This window comes from Panthera pardus, unplaced genomic scaffold (assembly GCF_024362965.1).
Source record: "Panthera pardus isolate Hobbes unplaced genomic scaffold, ASM2436296v1 HiC_scaffold_21, whole genome shotgun sequence".
NCBI classification, from domain to species: domain Eukaryota; kingdom Metazoa; phylum Chordata; class Mammalia; order Carnivora; family Felidae; genus Panthera; species Panthera pardus.
In genome coordinates, this window is record NW_026526777.1 from 42410733 (window position 1) to 42430401 (window position 19669).

At 45.8% G+C, this 19669-nt stretch overlaps 1 protein-coding gene across 5 annotated transcripts in view; it reads left to right on the forward strand.

Moving 5' to 3' along the window:
- The first annotated feature begins 12486 nt into the window (after positions 1–12486).
- The window catches only part of LOC109254156 (voltage-dependent R-type calcium channel subunit alpha-1E), a 294088-nt gene continuing 286905 nt past the window's right edge, over positions 12487–19669 (forward strand). For 3 of the 5 annotated variants that reach the window (XM_019427864.2, XM_053909168.1, XM_053909167.1), the window contains exons 1-2: positions 12488–12731; positions 13610–13749. In XM_019427864.2, the coding sequence (XP_019283409.2) occupies positions 12639–12731; positions 13610–13749 (233 nt within the window). In that variant the 5' untranslated portion in view covers positions 12488–12638. Of the gene's footprint in view, positions 12732–13609; positions 13750–19669 lie in introns of all 5 variants that reach the window. The other 2 variants (XM_019427913.2, XM_053909169.1) reach the window with 1 other exon arrangement.

Below are 19669 nucleotides of genomic sequence, written 5' to 3' on the forward strand. Positions count from 1 at the left end.
CTGAGACATCTGGCTCTGTGTCATTGGAATGTGAGCTTGGGTTGGAATTGGGGCATTTTGCCGTTTTGTTTTCCCTTTACCAAAAGTTCCATTGCCACACTTCCTTCATTGCAAAGGACCTTTGTTTTGGAAATGCCATTTCTCACTCTCTTTTTAACATTAACATGTGAAGTCCCGCTTCTTTTTTCCAGCCCTCAAAGAAGTCTACTCTTTTCTGGGATGCCCATAGTTGTAAGTTACGGTGTGGAGGAGTCAACTTTAATGACTCTTTCTTGAATTTTCATCTTACTGAATGCTTTTGCCTTTGCATATTTTTAAAGAAATGGGAGTTCGGGGGACAGAAAAGACTCTTAGATTCTAATAGAGAGTGTAGAAAAGGCTTACAATAAATTTTTGGAGAAGCAGCTCTGTGTTCACCCCCAGGCCACCATTGCGAACATTCTACCTTTTTATTAACTATCTTTTAGTCAAGTTTTTGGCCAATTCAGCTGTTCTTCTCAGGCCAATGGAGCTCCTGTTCTTGAAAATTTAGAAACATTTCCATTGACTTTGGACACTTTCAAAGTATTCCTAGGTGTGCCAGGATTTCCATTTTGGATGTTATTGTTGGACGTCGTCATTACTAGCTTCATCAAAAATGGCTTCTCTCAGTTGTAACAATAGATACTCCTCCTTTATCCTCTACTCTCCTCCCATCATATTGCCTATTAGCACTATAGAATAATAGTGTATTAGAGTAACAGTGACCTAAGAGAAACTTTTAGTGAATGACAATGAACCCAGGGCTCCTGACTCTACATCCAGGGATTCTTGGATCACATTTCCTCTTTTCTTCCCTCAGTACCCTCTCTGCTCAGTCATCTTCCTTTTAGCCCTTTCATCCTTTTCTGGGGCTTCTCATCCTTTTATTAGCTAGCAAGTATGTGTTTTGTTGTTCATCTTGGTTTGGGGCATAGAAGGCTGGATGTAGGGATTGTGATTGATAAGAAAGGGTTTAATTAAGGAGCAGGAATGGATAAGAGAAAGTTGAAGAGAGGCCAATCAGCACTGATCCAACAAGAATAGGAAGCAATGATTCAGAACAATGGTTAATGTTCTCCTTTCCCAGAAATGTTGCTAGAGAGTATCCCTTGTGAGTTGCTGGAGAACTTTATGAATTGATAGTACTGTACTCAGTAGGCACTGGGCTTCTCCCAAGTGTAAAACCAAGACTGTGTTTCAGCATATGGGAGAATGGATGCTCAGGCAAACACACATCTCAGAAATGTTTTCTGTACTCTTAAGTGGCCTTAGGAAAGGTAAACCATCCAGACCCTACCTTAAGAAATACACTCTTGAGAACAATTGAGTATTCTGGGGATGGAGTCAGTAAATGCAAATCAAAAGATCCTTTTTCTTTTAGAATCCTCAATTCAAGCCAAGAAACCAGGGAGTTTTATTTGATTGTTTTGATAATAAGTTCCTAAGCTTTTCAGGGCATGGGGCTATGAATCCAGAGAGGTTTCTAGTTCTGGCTCTGGAAAAGTCTCCTTCCACCTTGGGTCTCAATATCTACATCTTAAAATGAATATAATGGAGTAGTAAGTAGAACTCTAAGGCACCTTTCAGTTCTTACCTTTGTGCCCCTGAAAATCTAGTTTCTTAGTTTCTTCAGTTGTTATGCCACCTGAGTTGAGGACACCATTACCTTTCATGGCCTCCAGAATCTACAGAAGTGTTCTTTACCCTGGCTGTACATTAGAATCAGTTTGGAAACTTCTAGAAATGCTGATGCCCATATGGCAGCTGAGGCAAATCAGAATTTCTAGAGATAGGATACCTGTATCCTTGATTTTTTGTTTTGTAAATGTTTATTTTTGAGAAAGAGAGCATGAGCAGGGAAGGGGCAGGGAGAGGAAGACAGAGGGTCTGAAGCGGGCTCTGCACTGACAGCAGCTAGCCTGATGTGGGGCTCGAACTCATGAACTGTGAGATCATAACCTGAGCTGAAGTCTGACACTCAACTAACTGAACCACCCAGGCACCCCTGGTATCCTTGATTTTTAAAAGCTTCCCAAGTCTGAGGCGCCTGGGTGGCTCAGTCAGTTGAGTGTCTGACTTCTGCTCAGGTCATGAGCTCGCAGTTTGTGAGTCTGAGCCCCTCGTCGGGCTCTGTGCTGACAGCTCAGAGCCTGGAGCCTGCTTTAGATTCTGTGTGTGTGTGTCTCTCTCTCTCTCTCTCTCTCTCTCTCTGCCCCTCCTTCACTCACGCTCTGTCTCTCTCCCCTTCGGAAATAAATAAACATTAAAAAAAAAAATTAAAAGCTTCCCAGGTGATTCTGTATGCAGCCAAGGCTGAGATCTACCAGTCTTCTAGGAGGAGAGATGAGCCTTTTACCTGATGTATTTCTATCTCTTGGGATTGTACTTTCTTCAGGTGTGTTGTCAGATTCCTCTCTATTCTTTTGTAGGCTGTGGTGAAATAGCAGGAGCCCCTGGGTATCCCAGAATTCAGCATGAGAGAGTGGGGTGATTAATTAATTGTTATGTCTACGGCACTGGCAAACCATTCACCTGTGCTGCTTCTGGCACACATCCAGCTGCATAGGTACCAGCCTTCTGTGATAAGGGTGATTTTCCAAACTTCATGAATGCAGGACTAGCTAATTGGGCAAGTTGAAGCTCATGGACAGAGTGAGTCATCTGACCCAGTAGGCCCTTGAGCAAGTAACTGAAGACCATTGACCTTGCTTCCTACCCATTTGTTAACCCCTTGTTAGCAACAAGGGTTGATCCAGCTTGACTACTATCAAATACAGGAACCTCCTTCTCAATAGCCTTGATGGTCTCCCAGAGTCATAGAACTTAACAGTGAATGATGTATTCAAACTGGCCGGCCCCAACTCTTGGGTGTTTATTGTATCTTTGTACCTCCGTGTGCATTGATGTCAAATTGGTAGCTTGAAATTAGTTATGGAGAGAATATTTATACTAGAAATTGGCAAATGCTATACTTAGAGAGACTGGTTGTTAAACATTTATTAGTATAACATTCAGTTTACTACTTAACGAAACAGTCTATTCACATGTGGAAAAGTGATGTTGCTTCTCTGTATTCCCTGAGATCTGCCTTTGGATGGGTATTCTACCCTTTGGCCTTGGTCTTACCTTCTGGAATAACTTACACAATGTTTAAGTCCCCATTATAAGTCAGCCCTTCGGATATTTGAAAACAGCTATGACGTCTCTCTCAAGTCTTCCTCTCCCAAGCTGTATACCCTTAGTACCTTTAACATTTTCTCATGTGATTTGGAGGCTCAGTGTGTGTCTTTGAACTCTGGGGTACAGTTGCTGGGTTTTCAAAGAAAAACAAGTGTTCTCTCACAGATGATCTTTGGACCCTTTCATAAAAGACTTTTCATTTTCTTTATACATTCAAGTACTGCCTATCACCCCATGAAGCAAGTGTAGATGTGAAGGAGGGTACAGTCTTGGGTGTGGTTCCTGGCTGCAGCCCACATTCTTCTCCCCTTGATGCACACTGCTGCCAGAACTCTTGATGGGCTCGAATGTGTCAGAGTGTCATCAAAACACAGATTTTGGTTTCTGAAACAGGTAATCTTCCCACTGCTGTTTTGTTTTCTTCCAGAGGCTTTTAATACTCCCCTTTTCTTTCTTCCCTTTTCTGTAGTGTTCAATCATCTGTCCCCTAATCACCAAAACTGTGTGTTGAATGACAGCATTTTGAGTCCAGGATTCAGTCAGATACATAAAAAGTGAATTGTTAAGATATATCCACCTGACTGAAACTGAGGCAAAAGGAGGAGGAAAGCGGGTGCTGTCTTAATTCCTCAGAAATTCCACTCCCCATTCTCTTGGAATTGGGGCCCAGATGAGTCTGGAACAGAGCTCAGTATTGGTTAACCAAATTAGCAATAATGTGAACTTCTTTTCACTCATTATGTATAGAGGCAGGGATACAGGAGTCAGATGAGAATTCTTTGGTCTAAAAGCAATGGAAGGTTGAATGTGGCTTCCTTCACAGCCAACATTGAAAGGTTAGTGCTAGGGATCTTTTTTGTTGAGTAACTGAGTCCACTGACCCTCTCCATAAGAGAGCAGTGGGACTGTGCCAGCAAGAGAGAGCCTTTTGGGAGAGGGGGTCTCTGCCTCTTTGCTGTGTTGTCAACATTGCTTTCTTTGTCTTTCATTCATTAGGATTTAAGTCTTTCAGAGTAGGTGTAATGGCATCTCCATGTTCTTGACAGAGAGAGAGAGAGAGAGAGAGAGAGAGAGAGAGAGATCGAGAATGGGAGAGGTGTGTATGTATGTTCAGGACTGCCTGTCAGATGGTGAATTTGAACAGAAGCAGCTGTTGTCATGGTGATGGCAGGTTGCATCCCACCACCATGGAAACCAAAGTTAAAAAACTGATGTTAAGGCTGGAAGTCACATGATACATTTTTGTTTTGTTTTGTTTTAAAAAAAGAAAAGGGGTTTGGTTTTTCAATCTGATCCTTTTTTTTTTTTTTAAGACAAAGTTGGGTGGTGAGAAAAACTGCAATAAGGAAAGCAATGAGATAATGAAATGGGACGACATGAAGTACACAGAGCCTTCCACCTCATTTTTCTGTTTGTTAACAGTGCATTTCTCCTGACATGGGGGTAGGAAAGGAGGAGGGAATACAGTGTGATTTTCCAAATTTGCACCCTGTGCACTGCTAACTGTCACATGAAGAAGCCCAGGGGGGTTAGCTCTCCTGCCCTTTGGTGGCAATGCGTGGTCTGCCCTCTATTGATCAGCCCAGGAAGGGAAACCTAAAATTAAGAACTGAGAAAAGAGATGGAAATGGAATTGAAGGTGTGACTTCCTCCATAGATGAGGGTGGTTTATACATTGATAAGTTTAGATGATTAAAAATTGAAAAATTCATCTATAGCCGTCAGAACCCCAAGGAATACAATCCCTCTGCCTATTTCCTTTTCTGGATTGGTTTTTGGGCTACACTGTCCTGCTAGGTCAGCCACAGGAGCAAGTGCAAGTAAGTCTGGAAGGAGCCGAGCCAGGAGCACATTAGCCTCCGAGCCAGGTTCCTTGGACTTCAGCTTACCTCTTAACCTGGCCTTTCCCCTGCATGGGAAGAGGTATGGTGGAGAAAGCTTGCTGAGAGGCCTCAGGAGGCCCTCTTGGATCTCCATCTTTTTGTCTCATACTCGCTCCTACTTCCTACCATGATCTGGACAAAAAGCGAGGCATCCTTCCACAAAGGGAGATGGCCTCAGGCCTGTTTTAACAGGGTGGGATTTAATTTTCTTTTCAATCTGAAAGGTTGAAGACCTGTATGCATGGCATATTCCTATGAGAATATCAGCCTCTAGAAAGGCTGAAGAGTGTGAGGGGTGCAGACACCCTCTGTGGAAATAATTATGGTGGCTCTAGCCATGTCTGGGTTTGAGACATGAAATCTGTCTCTTCAGTATTACTGGCCCCTCCAGGACAGATGTATCGTTCTCAGCAGCCCAGGCAAGGGGGATGTGATCTCACCAGCATGATCTCACTGTACTTCCATCAGGGTCTGTAGGAGCCGGAGCCGAACTTCTGTGATGGTTCAATCCCTCCTGTTCTTAGCGCTGGCCTTGGGTGTGATTAATGCCCCTTCTAATCACTGGGAGAGATTGCATCAGAGCCATCAGCTTCATAAATCCTGCTCTGGGGACTGGTGTTTGGATGTGCTTTCCATATTCCCAGGAGGTTCTGGGCCAAATGTCTTTGCTCTCTTCCCGGAGGCCCATTACCATATTTTTTTTTTTTTAAATCCTTTATTGCAGTTGGTCTCTTCAGTGTCAGCTCCTGGCTGCAGCCAGCCAGCCCACTCCCGGAGGCTGTGACCACTAACAGTTGCTTATCCCAAGGCTTTAGAACCACAGCAGATGCTTAAAGAGTGATTTAGTAGGATAATAAAAATGACTGTGCATTTGTGTAGCACCTTATGGTTTTCAAAGGATTTTATATTCATGGATGGTTTTAGACTTTGATCCTTTTGTATTTCATGTTTGATTCCTTGGGAATGGATGGTGGTGATTTTCCCTGCTGTGAGTACCATGTTGGGGCAGATTTTACAGTGGGAACCCTGGCTCTGGTTTCCTATTACCAAGCTACGTTTCTCCATTGCATTGTAGGTCTCAAGGAAGATTCTGATTTTGGTCATAGAAAGAAAGTAGTGGGAAAGCCTTGGATAGCTGCATTGTTCATGTTTAAAATGTCTCTTTGGTGTAGTTCTTGAGGGAATCACAGACTAGGCAGTAACCCTTCCCTATGACTGTCTTTGAGTCAACATCCAACTTGTTTAGAATGGCCCAGGTCATCTTATGAGACTCTTTCATTTCTTAGAATTATACCTCCAAAAAATAGGCAGCTGGGATGGGAGGGAGGGAAAAGAAATAGATCTTTCAGGGAGAGTGTTCTGGGCCTGGGGTGAGAGGTGGAAATGGGTAAAGGAGGCTGAGACAAGCCTTCTCTGAGTCTGTGGGCTATTCTAGACTCTCCCAGGAGTTTACAGGAAGTGCATGAGTGGCCACAGACTGCTCCCCACAAAAGTGCAATCTTCATTAGGCCTGGAGTCGGGGAGAGAGCACAGCAGTCTGTCCCTGGTGGCCTCTCAGCCTCTCTGAGTATATTCAGTCTCCTTAGTGTGCTTTGATGCCATAGCTCTGAGAGGACACAGCTGAGAGTGGAGGAGATCTAGGGTCAGCATCCTGATGGTAGTGGAGATGCATGTTTCCCCTGGGATTCCCCAGGTGTGCTCCTTGAGCCTAAGTCTCTCCCAGTCTTGTCTACAAGGCCCTCCCAGTCCATAAAACTACCCCTCAGAGGGGCTGACAGGGGAAGCTCTGCTGCTCTGGGCAGAAGGTGGCTCATCTCCCAGGCCAGGTCCCCAGGGCTCTGTTGATGAGCAGGGCCAGCACCACAACTGTGGCCTATAGGGCAGCCCTCTTCCTTGCCCTGGCTTTCTGCGCCTTCAGGAAGGAAATGAACAAATGGTAGGTGTGCAGGCCAAGTAGCGCTGCTCAAATTAGCTGTGTTGCTAAGGAAACAAGTCAACCGTTGGAAGGAAGGAGCGTTGGGTAAAGGAGATAAATCAATAAGCAAACCTATTTTTATCATTTCCCTAATGATTGTCTTGAAGCTGCTAGACGGGAAAGGGAGAGATGGAATGGCACAGGTCCTCATTAAGGGGCTCAGAGTGAAGGGGTGTTTGGGGAGATTGCCAGAGAAGATGATGAAATGAGGCCCATAGTGAGCAGGTAGTGAGACAGGTAAGGGATAGGAGGTATCTTGGCAGGGCTCAAGGTACTGCCATGGCCATTTCCTCATTGGATCCGGTCCCTTTGTCCTCCTGCATTAGATCCTCTCGGAAATCTTGCATTGATTTCCATGACCCTCAGGTTGGAATGGTGTTTTTGTGTTGTTTTGTTTTTTTTTTTCAAAATACCTATAGCTTTGATTGATTTTATAATTCTAAATTAATACATACTCATAGCCCTCAAGACAGTACATAAAGGAGTAAAGAAGAAAGTGGAAATACCCCTTGTACCCCAAGAAAGCTCATTATCCTTCTAGTATGACAGATTTTTTTCTTTGCTTCTTTTTCAAAACTCTTGTTACATTCAAGGGATCTTCTATGCATGCTGCTTTCTATTTTTGAATAGTTAATGTGTATACATAATATATAGTACAGAAAGTTCAAGTGGGTACACGGTGTGGAGAAAGTGTGAGATACCTTTTGCAAGGATACCTCTGGCTCTGGTTTCTCTGTGCAATTCACTAATCAACTGATTAATTTATTAATTAATTAGAAAGCAGTTATTGGGTGCTTACCATGTGGTGGACACCAGGGTTCCAGAGGTGAATAATACAGGCAAAGCTCCTGCCCTAAGGCTCCCACACCTCACTGCCCTGGTAGTTCCATTTATTCAGGATCTCTGTCTATAGCTGACACCAGGGAGAGATACTGTTCTGCAAAATGTGTTTGGTGTCAAGCACAGAATGTAATGGGAGCCACTGAGCTCCTGGGCAGAAGGAAACAAGAGTCCTGGACCGACTTCCATTACTGTCTCATGAAGGGCCTTGTTCTTTGAGGCTTTGGCAACATGGAGCTTCCTTTGACCTTTCCCGGTCACGTCTTTGTCTAGCCTGAGGTGCATTCCCTTGGCCTATGGGCTGTTATTTGCCATCCAGGCTCTTCCCTTTGGAGATGTAGCAGAGCCTCAAGCCTTAGAGCCACGCTTATTTGGCTTGAAGTTATGATGGTAAAGGAGAAGCCATGGGAGCGGCAGCTCTGAGTCAGCTCCCAAGGGTGGGGGTAAGCTGGAGCCCGGGCCTGAGCCAGAGTGAGTGACTACCCTGCAGTCTCTGTGATGGCTCCTCCATGGAGCTGCCGCTCTAGGGGCTGGCTCCCATTCATTCATGCCTGCATTTAACACGGAGTCTGCTCCTACTGTGTACCAGGGGCTCTGGTAAGCACTGCCCTGTGGAGAGGTAAACAAGAGCACATCCTTGCTTTCAAGGTGCAGTTTCTGGGGGAAGGAAACTATGAGGAGAGATGATAAAGTCATACAGTGTAAAGGAGTAGTGGGGCACAGAGAGAAACCTTCACAAACAAGGTGATATTTTAGCTTGCTCTTGACATATGACCAGAAAAGAGGAGAAAGACCATTGCAGGTGGAGGCAAAAGCACCAAGATATAGGTGCCCATTCTTCATGCTTTCTTCAGAAAGAGGGGGACAGAAGGGGGGAAAGGAAAGAGCTGGAAGGGAGAGTGACTGGGCCTCAGATGGAACTGGATGTTCTCTCCTGTTCTTCTCTCCCCAAATTTCCCAGTCACCATCCTTTCTGTCATGTAGTCCACAGATACACAGGATTCCCATAGTCTCCCCTCTTCTGCAGCAAAATCTCACCTCAGATTCTTAATTGCCCCAAACATGAATTCATCCTGAGGTTGAGATGATCTGTAACGCCCAAAGGGATATCACTTCTGAGGATATATGCATTTAAATAGTTTTCAAAATTTCTTTCTTTAAAAATTTTTTTTAATGTTTATTGTTGAGAGAGAGAGAACGTGTGTGTAAGCTACACGTCAGGGAGGGGCAGAGAGACAGGGAGACAGAGAATCCAAAGCAGGCTCTGCACTGTCAGCACAGAGCCCAATGTGGGGCTTAAACCCTAGAACTGTGAGATCATGATCTGAGCCGAAGTCAGACGCTCAACTGACTGAGCCACCCAGATGGCCTTCAAAATTTCAAGCCAAAGGATTGCTGCTCTGCATGGTCCTTAGACATCAGACTCTAGGCAGAGGATTTGGATGGGGGAGGGCGTGGCAGTGGGGTGTTCTCAGAAGCAATGCATTACCAAACCTTCCTGCTTTGATTGTAGCCTCCAGGGCTTTAGGCAGTGCTATTAGTTGAGACCTCATGAATTCCCAGCCATCCAGATATCTGGCCAGTCGCAGGAAGTTTGGTTCCTTAGCACCTGGAGCCAAGAGCCTTTCTCCTGCCCTAAACACCCTGGGGCGTTCTGGGGTGTGATGGCCACACCTTCCTGTGTTTCTCAGAAGCCTCCTATATCTGCCACTGGGCATTCTGGACTAGGTGAGCTTAAAGGTCCTTGCAGGGAGTTGTATGCTTAGGTGATCTGGGTAGAGAAACACAGGTGTGGAAGCAGGGAACAAGGAGTGGGGGCCACAGAGGGGCTGCGACAGTCCAAGCGAGTATTGTGGGGTAGAGAGGCCTGGGGGCACGTAGCTGCCATGACCTGTTGTGCCTGCAAGTCAGCAACTATGAGCTCATGAACTTTTAAGTCTGTGGTTATCACTTTAAGGTTTTCAGGGGAAGAAGCCCGAATCCCAGAAAGCAATCCTCGAACCCAAGCAGACCGAGGAGAGCTCCTGATGTGGGCCGCTTGAGTGAGAGCATCGTGGTCCCCAGCCCTGCTTCCCAGGTCACTTGCTGGGCTCCTTGGACCTTTTGGGCAGCTTTTGTGAACTTGCTCAGGGCACTTCCGGCCATGGTGAAGGGCAGCTGAGCCTCACACTTTGTGAACAGTTTTGCTGGGAACAAGGATGAGGTGAGAGGTGGCAGAGGCACTAGTGTCACTCCTGCCGGAGCACCGGCCCTCCTCCTCACACCTGGGGACCGGCAGTGAGATATGCCCTTTGTGTCTGAGCTCCCCAAATACGTTCCGCCAACACCATTCCCAAGAGAGATGTTCTGATAGAAGGATGATACAGTGGAGCGAGTCGGGGAATGCTGTGTACCATTCTCACCCCCTTTGGGGGAGGCGGTGCACACTGTTTACAATAGTACAGTCGTGCAAAAGGCTCCAGGAAGTCCTGCTGGGAGGACACCTGCTCGCTTTCCTGAATTCCAGCTTTCCCTCATTGATGTGATTGCAAGTTCCTGTAGTGCTCGTATCCCGTGGGCTGCATTTTAGGAACACTGCCCTAAATGCCCTCAACTTCTGTTGACGTGTGTCGTGACTGGTAGGCATGACGTGTGTCCGTGACTGGTAGGCATGTTCTCAGAAAAAGGCCTGGGTGCCTCAGCAACCACTTCCTGGCACTCCCATCTTCATTCTGCCACTTGGTTCTGGGGGATCTTGGGTGGCCCAGGACCAGCTAGCCTCTTCAGAGGGCTTATGGGACAGCAGGTCCCACACTGTCTCTGGACAGTGTGATCCCTGGTCGCTCTACACTTGGTTGGAGCTCTGGGCCAGAGCCCGTGATGGGAGTGAAGAGAACCCCCTTTGTGATCAGTGGGTACTGGGGGCCCTAGGTAGGTTGTGGGTGGGGCTTGTCCCAAGAAAGTGGGCATGCACGCTAGCCGGGCATCTGTGGAGTGTGTCTGCTGGCATGTTTAGCTCTCAGGGGCCTACTTTGGTTCCCAGAGAGACTACATGAGGAGGAATGGCTGGGTGTGCTGAGGGACGATCCCTGAGGTTAGATTTCCCTCTGCCTGGGAGGGTTAAACAGACACAGTGGCATGTGGGAGGCAGGGTGCTGGCTCTGAGGTCCTCTGAGCCCATCCAGTTTTCAGATCTGGGGGCAGAGCCACAGAGCAGCCAAAGCCAGCAGAGCTGTCCCTAGAGTACGGGTCTTGGATGAACTGGGGGTGTGTGGGAAGGAAGGATGGCCAGCTGCAGAAGAGTGGGCGGTGACTCAGGGGTGCATAGTCTTGGGGAGGAGAAGGCCCTGGACACTGCTGAGTATGATGAAAATGTCTGGAGGCTCAGATGCAGCTGGCTGCCTCACCAACTGCAGCCTCCCATTCCTGCACCAGGGCAGCTCACAGCTCCTCGCACAGCACACGCACCTCTGCCTGTAGGTGCCCTGTGCCCTGCCCTTCCTCACAGACACCCTGAATGTCTACGTACCACTGATGGGCACTAACATATCATGGCAGGGATGAGGACGCATCTGGGGCATGTTTATGACTTGTACTCCCTAGGGAAGGTCAAGGCCCTACATGCTACACCGGAGGCCTGGATATGTGGGGAGATAAGGAGCATGGTCCCTTGCCTTGTCCCCACTTGGCCAGATCTACTCTTTTTTCCTGCCTGGATGCTAGAATCTGCCAGAGCATAGGTTGCTTGGTAAGACCAGTGGCAACAGCTCACTTGTGTTTGTTACAACAACAGTTATGGAATGAAATCCAATGTTTAGAATCACTTGACTCCGGAAACTGGTGATTCCCTCTCTCTCTGGTAACAGTCCTCCTTCTAACTCTCCCAGGGCTTGTGACACAACCTTTCTTCAGGATAGGCAGGATGCAGGCTCTTGAATCATAGTCCTGTCTTTCAGAGAGGCCCAGGGAGCCCCCTCATCGGTCTTCAGAAAAATGGAACACAAAAAAGCCTGAATCCATTAGCCATTCATTTGTACTTTGGTTTTTAGATGCCTTGACTTCACTGTCCTGGATTCAGACTCATGATGTGTGTCTCTGTTTGCTATCCATGTAGAAACTTAGGAGAAAATAAGGTGGGACAAGGCAAGCTTCTCCTGACCCCATTAAATATTTTTCTGGATTGGATATTGAAATAGAAGAGAGCTCACATGGAGAGAATTGTTCTTCTTCCAAGGGCTCTTCCACTCAGTTGAGCAGAGGTTCTAGAGGAGACCCCAGACGTGATGCCCAGAGGCAGCAACGGACAGCCACAGCTGGATCCTTGCTGAAGCATCATCGTACAGTGCGGTGGTTTGAAGCCTGGGAAGAACAGCCTGCCACAACATCAGTGTTTCTTCTTCCCTTCTTTCTGTTTCCATTTTCAGCCCTGTTTAATTCCCGGATATGTCATTGAATTCACGAAGTATCTGAAGTATCAACCGTATGTCTAACTGTATTATTTATTGGCTACATTCTTCCTTTTCTTGGACAAGATGCTTTGTGTTTAGAGCCCAGTCAGAAATGGTTATGGGTTCCCATGCTAAGGACCATCCACTGCCTTGCCTGCCTGTTTGCTGATCTAGATCTTGCAGACTGTGCAGACATAACATGGATTTTGACGAATTTTGTGTATTTATGTGCACAGCCGTCTTGGAGGCTGCATCCCTGTCTCTTTGGTGAATCTGTTCCTTAACTTCACCTTTCCTACGCCGTTTGAGTACATGATTTTGGCCACCATCATTGCCAACTGCATTGTCTTGGCCCTGGAACAGCATCTTCCTGAGGATGACAAGACCCCAATGTCCCGCAGACTGGTATGTGCCTCCTTCCTTCTCGTCTTTCCCCCTGTCCTTCCCTTCCCTGGTTTCTTCTCCTTTGCTTCATCTCCTGGCCCCCTCCCACCTACAGTTCTGTGAACCTACAGTTCTGTGAGGAGTTTGTTCTTTGCCGAGGGACAAGCTCGTGACAGATCCCATTGGGCTGTATAAGGACGAGAGGACTGACCTTTATAACTCCTGCTCCCAGGAAATTCTCAGGGCATCACAAACACTTGTGTATACACTGCATGGAAGCCAGACAAGATGGAAGGGGGGGGCACAAGGGCCATTAGGTTCGCTCCCCTTTCTAAGGGACTTTTGAAGTGAGAGGGAGAAGGGAGGGTAGAGAAGAGAAGCTGAGGGATCTCAAAGCCTATGTGCGTTCACGGTGGTGAACTTCCTAGATCTTATGTCCATATTCACCTTAAAGCAATGATTCATATGTCTGATGTATTCCCCCTAGAGAGGGCAAATTAATTGCTTAAACTCCAAATGTGTGGATAAGTGGCTCCAGCCTGATTACTAGCAGATGAGAACCCTTGAGCTTCCAATGTAAGTGAAGATCAGCGATGGAAAAGCCACCCCCTTCAAGGCAAAGCTAGAAGCATCAGTTATGCCCCTGGGAAGAAGCCTGGCCTTGGTGTTACCCCTACATCCATCCATTTCTGCAGCTGGCTTTCCTGAGCCTTCCCTTGCTCCTGTGCACTCCCTAAGTCCTTCCCACCTGTACATGGGGCTGGCCCAGGGCAGATGTCCAGCCGTCCTGTAGGAGACAGGACTGGCCAGAGTGGAGGGGGTGGCCAGGATGTGCCTTTGTCTGAATCTGATGAAGTGTATTCCCTGCCTTACCGGCACCTCTGCTCCTCATCCCACAGGAGAAGACAGAACCATATTTCATTGGGATCTTTTGCTTTGAAGCTGGTATCAAAATTGTGGCCCTGGGGTTCATCTTCCATAAGGGCTCGTACCTCCGCAATGGCTGGAATGTCATGGATTTCATCGTGGTCCTCAGTGGGTGAGTCTTCTTCCTGTCTTTTTTTTTTTTTGGGTGTGAAGATGCACCTATGTTGTCATGAAGTGGCTGGTGCAAGGAACTCAAGTGTGGGAAGGCAGCAGCCCATGGAATAGGGACAGAGGAAAAAAGTTCAAGGACAAGATTCCCCATGGGGCTAGACCATAGGTAACCCACCTGCAGGGGAGTATGGGTACTCTGCGGAGATGCATGTGGTATTCTACAGAGGTTATAGAACCAAGGTATGGCTGCTACTGCTTCCGGTTTTCCATTCTGTGCTTGGCTAGTGCTGGACACATGTATCCCAGTGAGTCTTTTACTAAAGCAAGCAGCTTGCCATAGCTTGAGGGGCACCCCCAAAAGCTGGGCCCAAAGTGCAGTTTTTCTTTGAACATTGGAGAAGAACCCCAAGGATATTTACTTAACTGAGAATTGAGACTTGTGTCCTGAAAACAGAATTTTTTATGATTTGCAGATTTATTAACGTGAGGAGGTATAAAATTGAATCACATTAAAATGTTTGATACGCAGTACTAAATTGTTGCACATGCACTGTCATAGGCAGCATGTATTTATTGGCAGATTTATTTGAATACTTGATACATCGTTTTTTTGAAAATGAGTATAGTATACCTCTATTGGGGCCTGTCCAGCACCGTCAGCAGCATACGTGATGGACCTTAGGACTGGTGATAATAGGTATGTCTCACTGGGCTTTGTGTCAGGTGGTTTTCGGTTCCTGTATGAAAGGGAAGTGGTCCAGGCCTGATGGGGGTGCCCATGTCCTGTGTGGGTATGACAGCAAGGGGTGTGGAAATCACCACACCCAGATGCTTGTCAGACAGTAGCTCAAATCTGTGTGGGAAAGAAGAGAATGTAGTAGAAAAGTGAGGAGGGGGGCACTAGGAGCCACCATTATGATTGACCAAAAGGAGGGGGAGCAAAGAGGAAATTATTTTCCACAGAACAGAGGAGTGGAAGTCAATAAAGTCTGAGGAGAACAAGAGCTTGAGAATGTTCACGTCTACTCATTGTCTTGTGGAATAGACATAACACTTATACTTTTAACCTTCACACCAATTGTGAGCATGAGAAAGAGAAAAAAGTCAAAGGTGTAAAGGACTGGAATGTTCGAATGGAGCTCATAAGCAGCCAACCCCTCAATATAGGGAACAGATAAATAGGTAGAGACAATGACAACGATGTTTAAAAACATCTGTTGCCTTACAAAAGGATTTTCTGAAGGTTACTCTTCTAAAAGAAACTTCTACTGAATTTTAAGTATGATTTAGTGTATAAAGATAATTTGTACATAGTGTTTCAGAAGTGCATGGTCATAGACGATGCAGCACACCTGGGCAATGTGTTTTATGTTTTATTTTTTTCAGCTTTATTGAGGTATGATTGACAAAAATTGTGTGTATTTAAGGTGTGCAATGTGATGTTTTGATATACATTGCACAATAATTACCACAATCAGGCTAATTAACATCTCCATCATCTCTCATAGTTACCTGATTTGTGTGTGTGTTGAGAGTACTTGAGTTCTACTCTCTCAGCAGATTCAGGTGTATAATACATTATTATCAACTATAGTCACCATGATGCACATTGGGTCTCCAGGACTTACTCATCAATAGATGACAGTTTGTACTCTTTGACCAATGTCTCCCTCACCCCCAATACCTAGTAACCACCATTCATTTCTCTGTTACTGTGAGTCTGATTTTTTCTTTAAGACTCTACATGTAAGTGAAATCATGCACTATGTATCTTTCTTTTTAGTACTTAAATTATTTCACTTAGCATAATGCCCTCCAGGTTTATCTATGTCATTACAAATGGCAGGGTTTCCTTACTTCCTTTTTTTTTTTTTTTGAGGCTACATAACATTCCATTGTGCGTGTGTGTGTGTGTGTGTGCGCGCGCGTGTGTGTCTGTGCACGCACGCGCACGCACACATGTGTGTATTTCTTTATCCATTCATCCATCAGTGGACATTTAGGATGTTGTCATATCTTGGCTATTGTGAATAATGCTGCAATGAATGTGGGGGTGTAAGTATCTCTTCAAGATAGTGATTTTATTTCCTTTGGATATATACTCAGAAGTGGGATTGCTGCATTCATGGTATTTCTATTTTTAATTTTTTGAGGAACCTCTGTACTGTTTTCTATCGTGGCTGTACCAATTTGTATTCCCACTCGCAGTGCACAGGGGCTGCCTTTTTTCCACATCTTCAGCAATGCTTGTTATCTTTTGACTTTTTGATAATAGCTTGGCGATATTTTTAATGTCCCTAAAATAAGTAATACATACTATATAGTGAAAGGTATAAAAGAGAATCTGAGTCATTTAGAAATGTGATTCTGTCTGGAAGAAAAATACTATTACGCATGTGTATTATATGTTAGGATTGTGTGAATTCTTGGTCCTGCTGAATTTTATATTCAGAGGCCATTTGAAATTTCTCATCTAGTCCGTTTATTTTTATTTTAAGCTATTAAGTGTCCATTAAAGAAAATAGGTAAAATACTGGAAAGTCAAAAGAAAAAAGCAGTTCACGGATTAAGAAAAGTTCTTATTGTTTTGTGGTGTTTCCTTCCAACCCTTTTAAAGCTAAGGAAGCTTTTCAGTGTTTGTAATTTTGCTGCCTTTTCTGAACATAGTATGGGCATAGTACATGTTACTCCATATTTTGGTAAAAAAGCAATTTATTAAATGGATATACATAGAAGATGTGCATTTCTCCGTTTTTACAATTATTTGACACCTAGATTGCTTTCTGGTTTGGGCTATTGTGATTAATTATTAGAAGTGCTCCAATGTACATCTTTCGGCTGTCACATTTTAAGAGGCATTGTGACAGGTTGAAGTGCTTCTAAAGGAGAATCCACCATTCTGGTGTGGGGTCTGGGAGCGAGAATGTGTGGGAAGGAGGAGGAGTGGACTCTGACAGGAGGAGAGAAGACTGAGACTGATGGAAGCTGTAAGCACTGCCTTCCCGTTAGGGTTGCCATGTGGCCTGAGGAACAGATCTGTAGGAGTCAGCGGGGTCCTTCTGTTGTAACATGGCCAGGAAGGACCTCTGTGTCCTCTCCTGCATGTGTGGGGGTGCACATGAGTGGGCACAGGTGGTGAACTCTAAGCCAAGTTACTTGTCCTCTTTGTTCTTTCCCTACTCAGCCCTCCAATATCCCATTCTTAGCGGCTCTTCAGACTTTGCCAAAAGGCCACTGCTGTCCATCTGAACCAATAAGACTGTCCATCTTCTTTCTACACCTACTGATTTCCTTCTCCCTTTAATTGGCATGTGAATGTGCTCCATGGGAGGGGCTTGACACTCTTGAGATTTGTGCTGAGGGTGCTGAGGGTTGTGGTTCTATCCCACAGGGATGGATCATCAGATTTAGTCTTACGCTCACACAGCGCCCTCATGTACCACATTGCATGGCTTCTGCAATGCACATTTCTCAAGCTGGAGCATCTTCAACATCAGCCTATCTCTTACGATAATGACATCATATAGTTTCATCGACAGCATTTTTCTTTCTTTCTTCACTAAGAAGGAAATCATGGGGCATCTTACAACTGTTAGGGTCTTAGAAGCAGTGAAATACCAATAAATACCAGTTGTTATAATGCCAACCCAGGGAGGCAGGCAGATCAGGCTTTAGATGTGAATTGTCTAGCATGCAGGGTAAGTGCTCAGTGTAAGATCAGCTGCTTCTCGATGGCAGATCCAGGAGTTGGAACTGTGCCTTTTGACCCAGGCCAGTGCTTTGCCTGGCACAGCTCCCTCTCCACACTTCTTGACATCCGCTTCTGTAGTAGTCCCTGAAGGCAGCTCCTGCTTCCCACCTCAGCTCCAGGTGTCACCTCTCATTCTCCTCCTGTATACAGGGGGGATGACAAGTGCTGGAGCATGACACAGCACCTCAGGCTGAGGCTGCACAACTTCTCAGCTCTCAGTGTGTGACTAGAGGGGAGGGAGCAAGGAAGGGGGTGCCGAGGTGTCAGACAGCTGGGTCAGTGAAAGACCTTCTGTCACTGACCTTTGCCAAGGAATGGGTAGCTGATGACCTGAGCCACTACATTTTGCCTGTCCTCTGACCTTCTAACCTTCTGTATTCTTAGGTCTGTCAATTGAGAGAGTTCATGGTTTAGAAAGTATATATATGTGCATTCTTCGTCTAATCCTCACAGTCCGCCAAATGAGATCTTGTTCTCCTCATTTTAGATGGAGAAACTGAGGTTCAGAGAGGGTAGGTGATGTACTGGGAGGTATTTGATCCAAGACTTGAGCCCACATCTTCTCACACCACGTTCCTTCTTCAGCACTCGTTTTCTCACACCATCAGCCACCACCCAACCTCACAGCCTCCGTGGTTCTACAGCGGCATGATTGCATGTTCCTTCAGTTCCACTGAAGTAGTGTGGGCTGGGCAGAGAGGGGCATAATTTGGCAGATGTCCCCGACCCAGAGGTAGGGCTTCACGTGTGACTTGAGGAGGACCAGAGTCCCATCTGTCCATCCTAGGACTTCTCTCTGTGGGCTTGTAATAAAACCCCCAGCTCTGTGGTTAAGAAGGCATGTTACTTAACTCCTGTGGGTTTAGTGTACAAAAACTGAATCATCAGTTCATTAATTGCCTTGTTCATTCATTCATTCATTCATTTATCCATTTATTAAACAGACTCGTATTGTTGAATACGCAAGCAAATGTTGTAACTAAGGAACACCAAAGTTAATGTATTCTCATTTCTTCTAAAAGACAGTGGAATTTGCCATTCCTTTAACAAACTATTACCTTACATAACTTGGGATCTCTTGTATTGGTAACAATTCGGGACATGCTGTTACTAGACATTTGTTAGGCCACCCGGAGGATTTTAAATTATTTGAAGTCATTATTGTATATTGGTTTTTGTAATAAATCAGAATACCAGCAATATGGGCAAATTATAGAGGGGACGGAACACTCAAAGATGCTCCTAAACCCTGGCTAAGAACAGGGAAGTGAAGGCGAGGACTGCCTTTCAACCCTGTTCATGTCTGTCGCCCCAGTGCCTGGATTGTAGTAGGTACTTAGTAAATGCTAATTGAGTCAAATCACTGGCTTCATCTCAGATTCTCTTGTCACCTATGGGATACAAAAGAGAGTGCTGAGGGAAGCCTGGGACTAAAAGTAGGGAATGATTGTCTATTCTCAGTTCTTCCCCTAGGTCTACAGCATCTCTCTCTCTCTCTCTCTCTCTCTGTCTCTCTCTCTCTTTTTCTCTCTCTCGACTCCTGCGAGCTTGCTCACATTCTGATCACTCTGTTAGAGAAAAGAAAACTGGGAACTCAATCTGTAGGTTATTAAGAAGTATGGGGATTTTAGTCATTTGGGCCTATTTACAGGGTTCTCAGGGTTACCTTCTGGGGATTGCTCCCTGGGTGATGGGGGTGGGGGCAGGGCCAGGGCTGAATATTGAAGACACAGCCTTCCAGAACTGACTATAGGGGGGTGGTAAGGAGGAAGCAGCAGTATCGGATCACCTGACATTTGCTATAGAGAGAAAGCTGGCATTTGTTAAGCTATATGCCAAAGACTGTAATGCACACACACACACACACACACACACACACGTTTGTATGTATGTATGTTACTGCTCAGAATATGCCATGCCGTCAGCGTGGCCAGCCTTGCTGTGGGAGATGACCTGTTATGACTATTCCCTTAACTGTGAGTACATGTGTGCAGACTCTGGATTATGGGCAGGTGTATCGGAGCCTGGGGCTTTTCTCCTTTTTTCTACCAAGGCCCTCATTCCAGGGCCTGAGTGATCACCTGTCCCTACCCTACTGTCTTCCTTCAAGAGACATGGCTGAGTACCCACAATGTGCCAGGCCCTGTACGGTGTGTGGGTGGGATGGGGT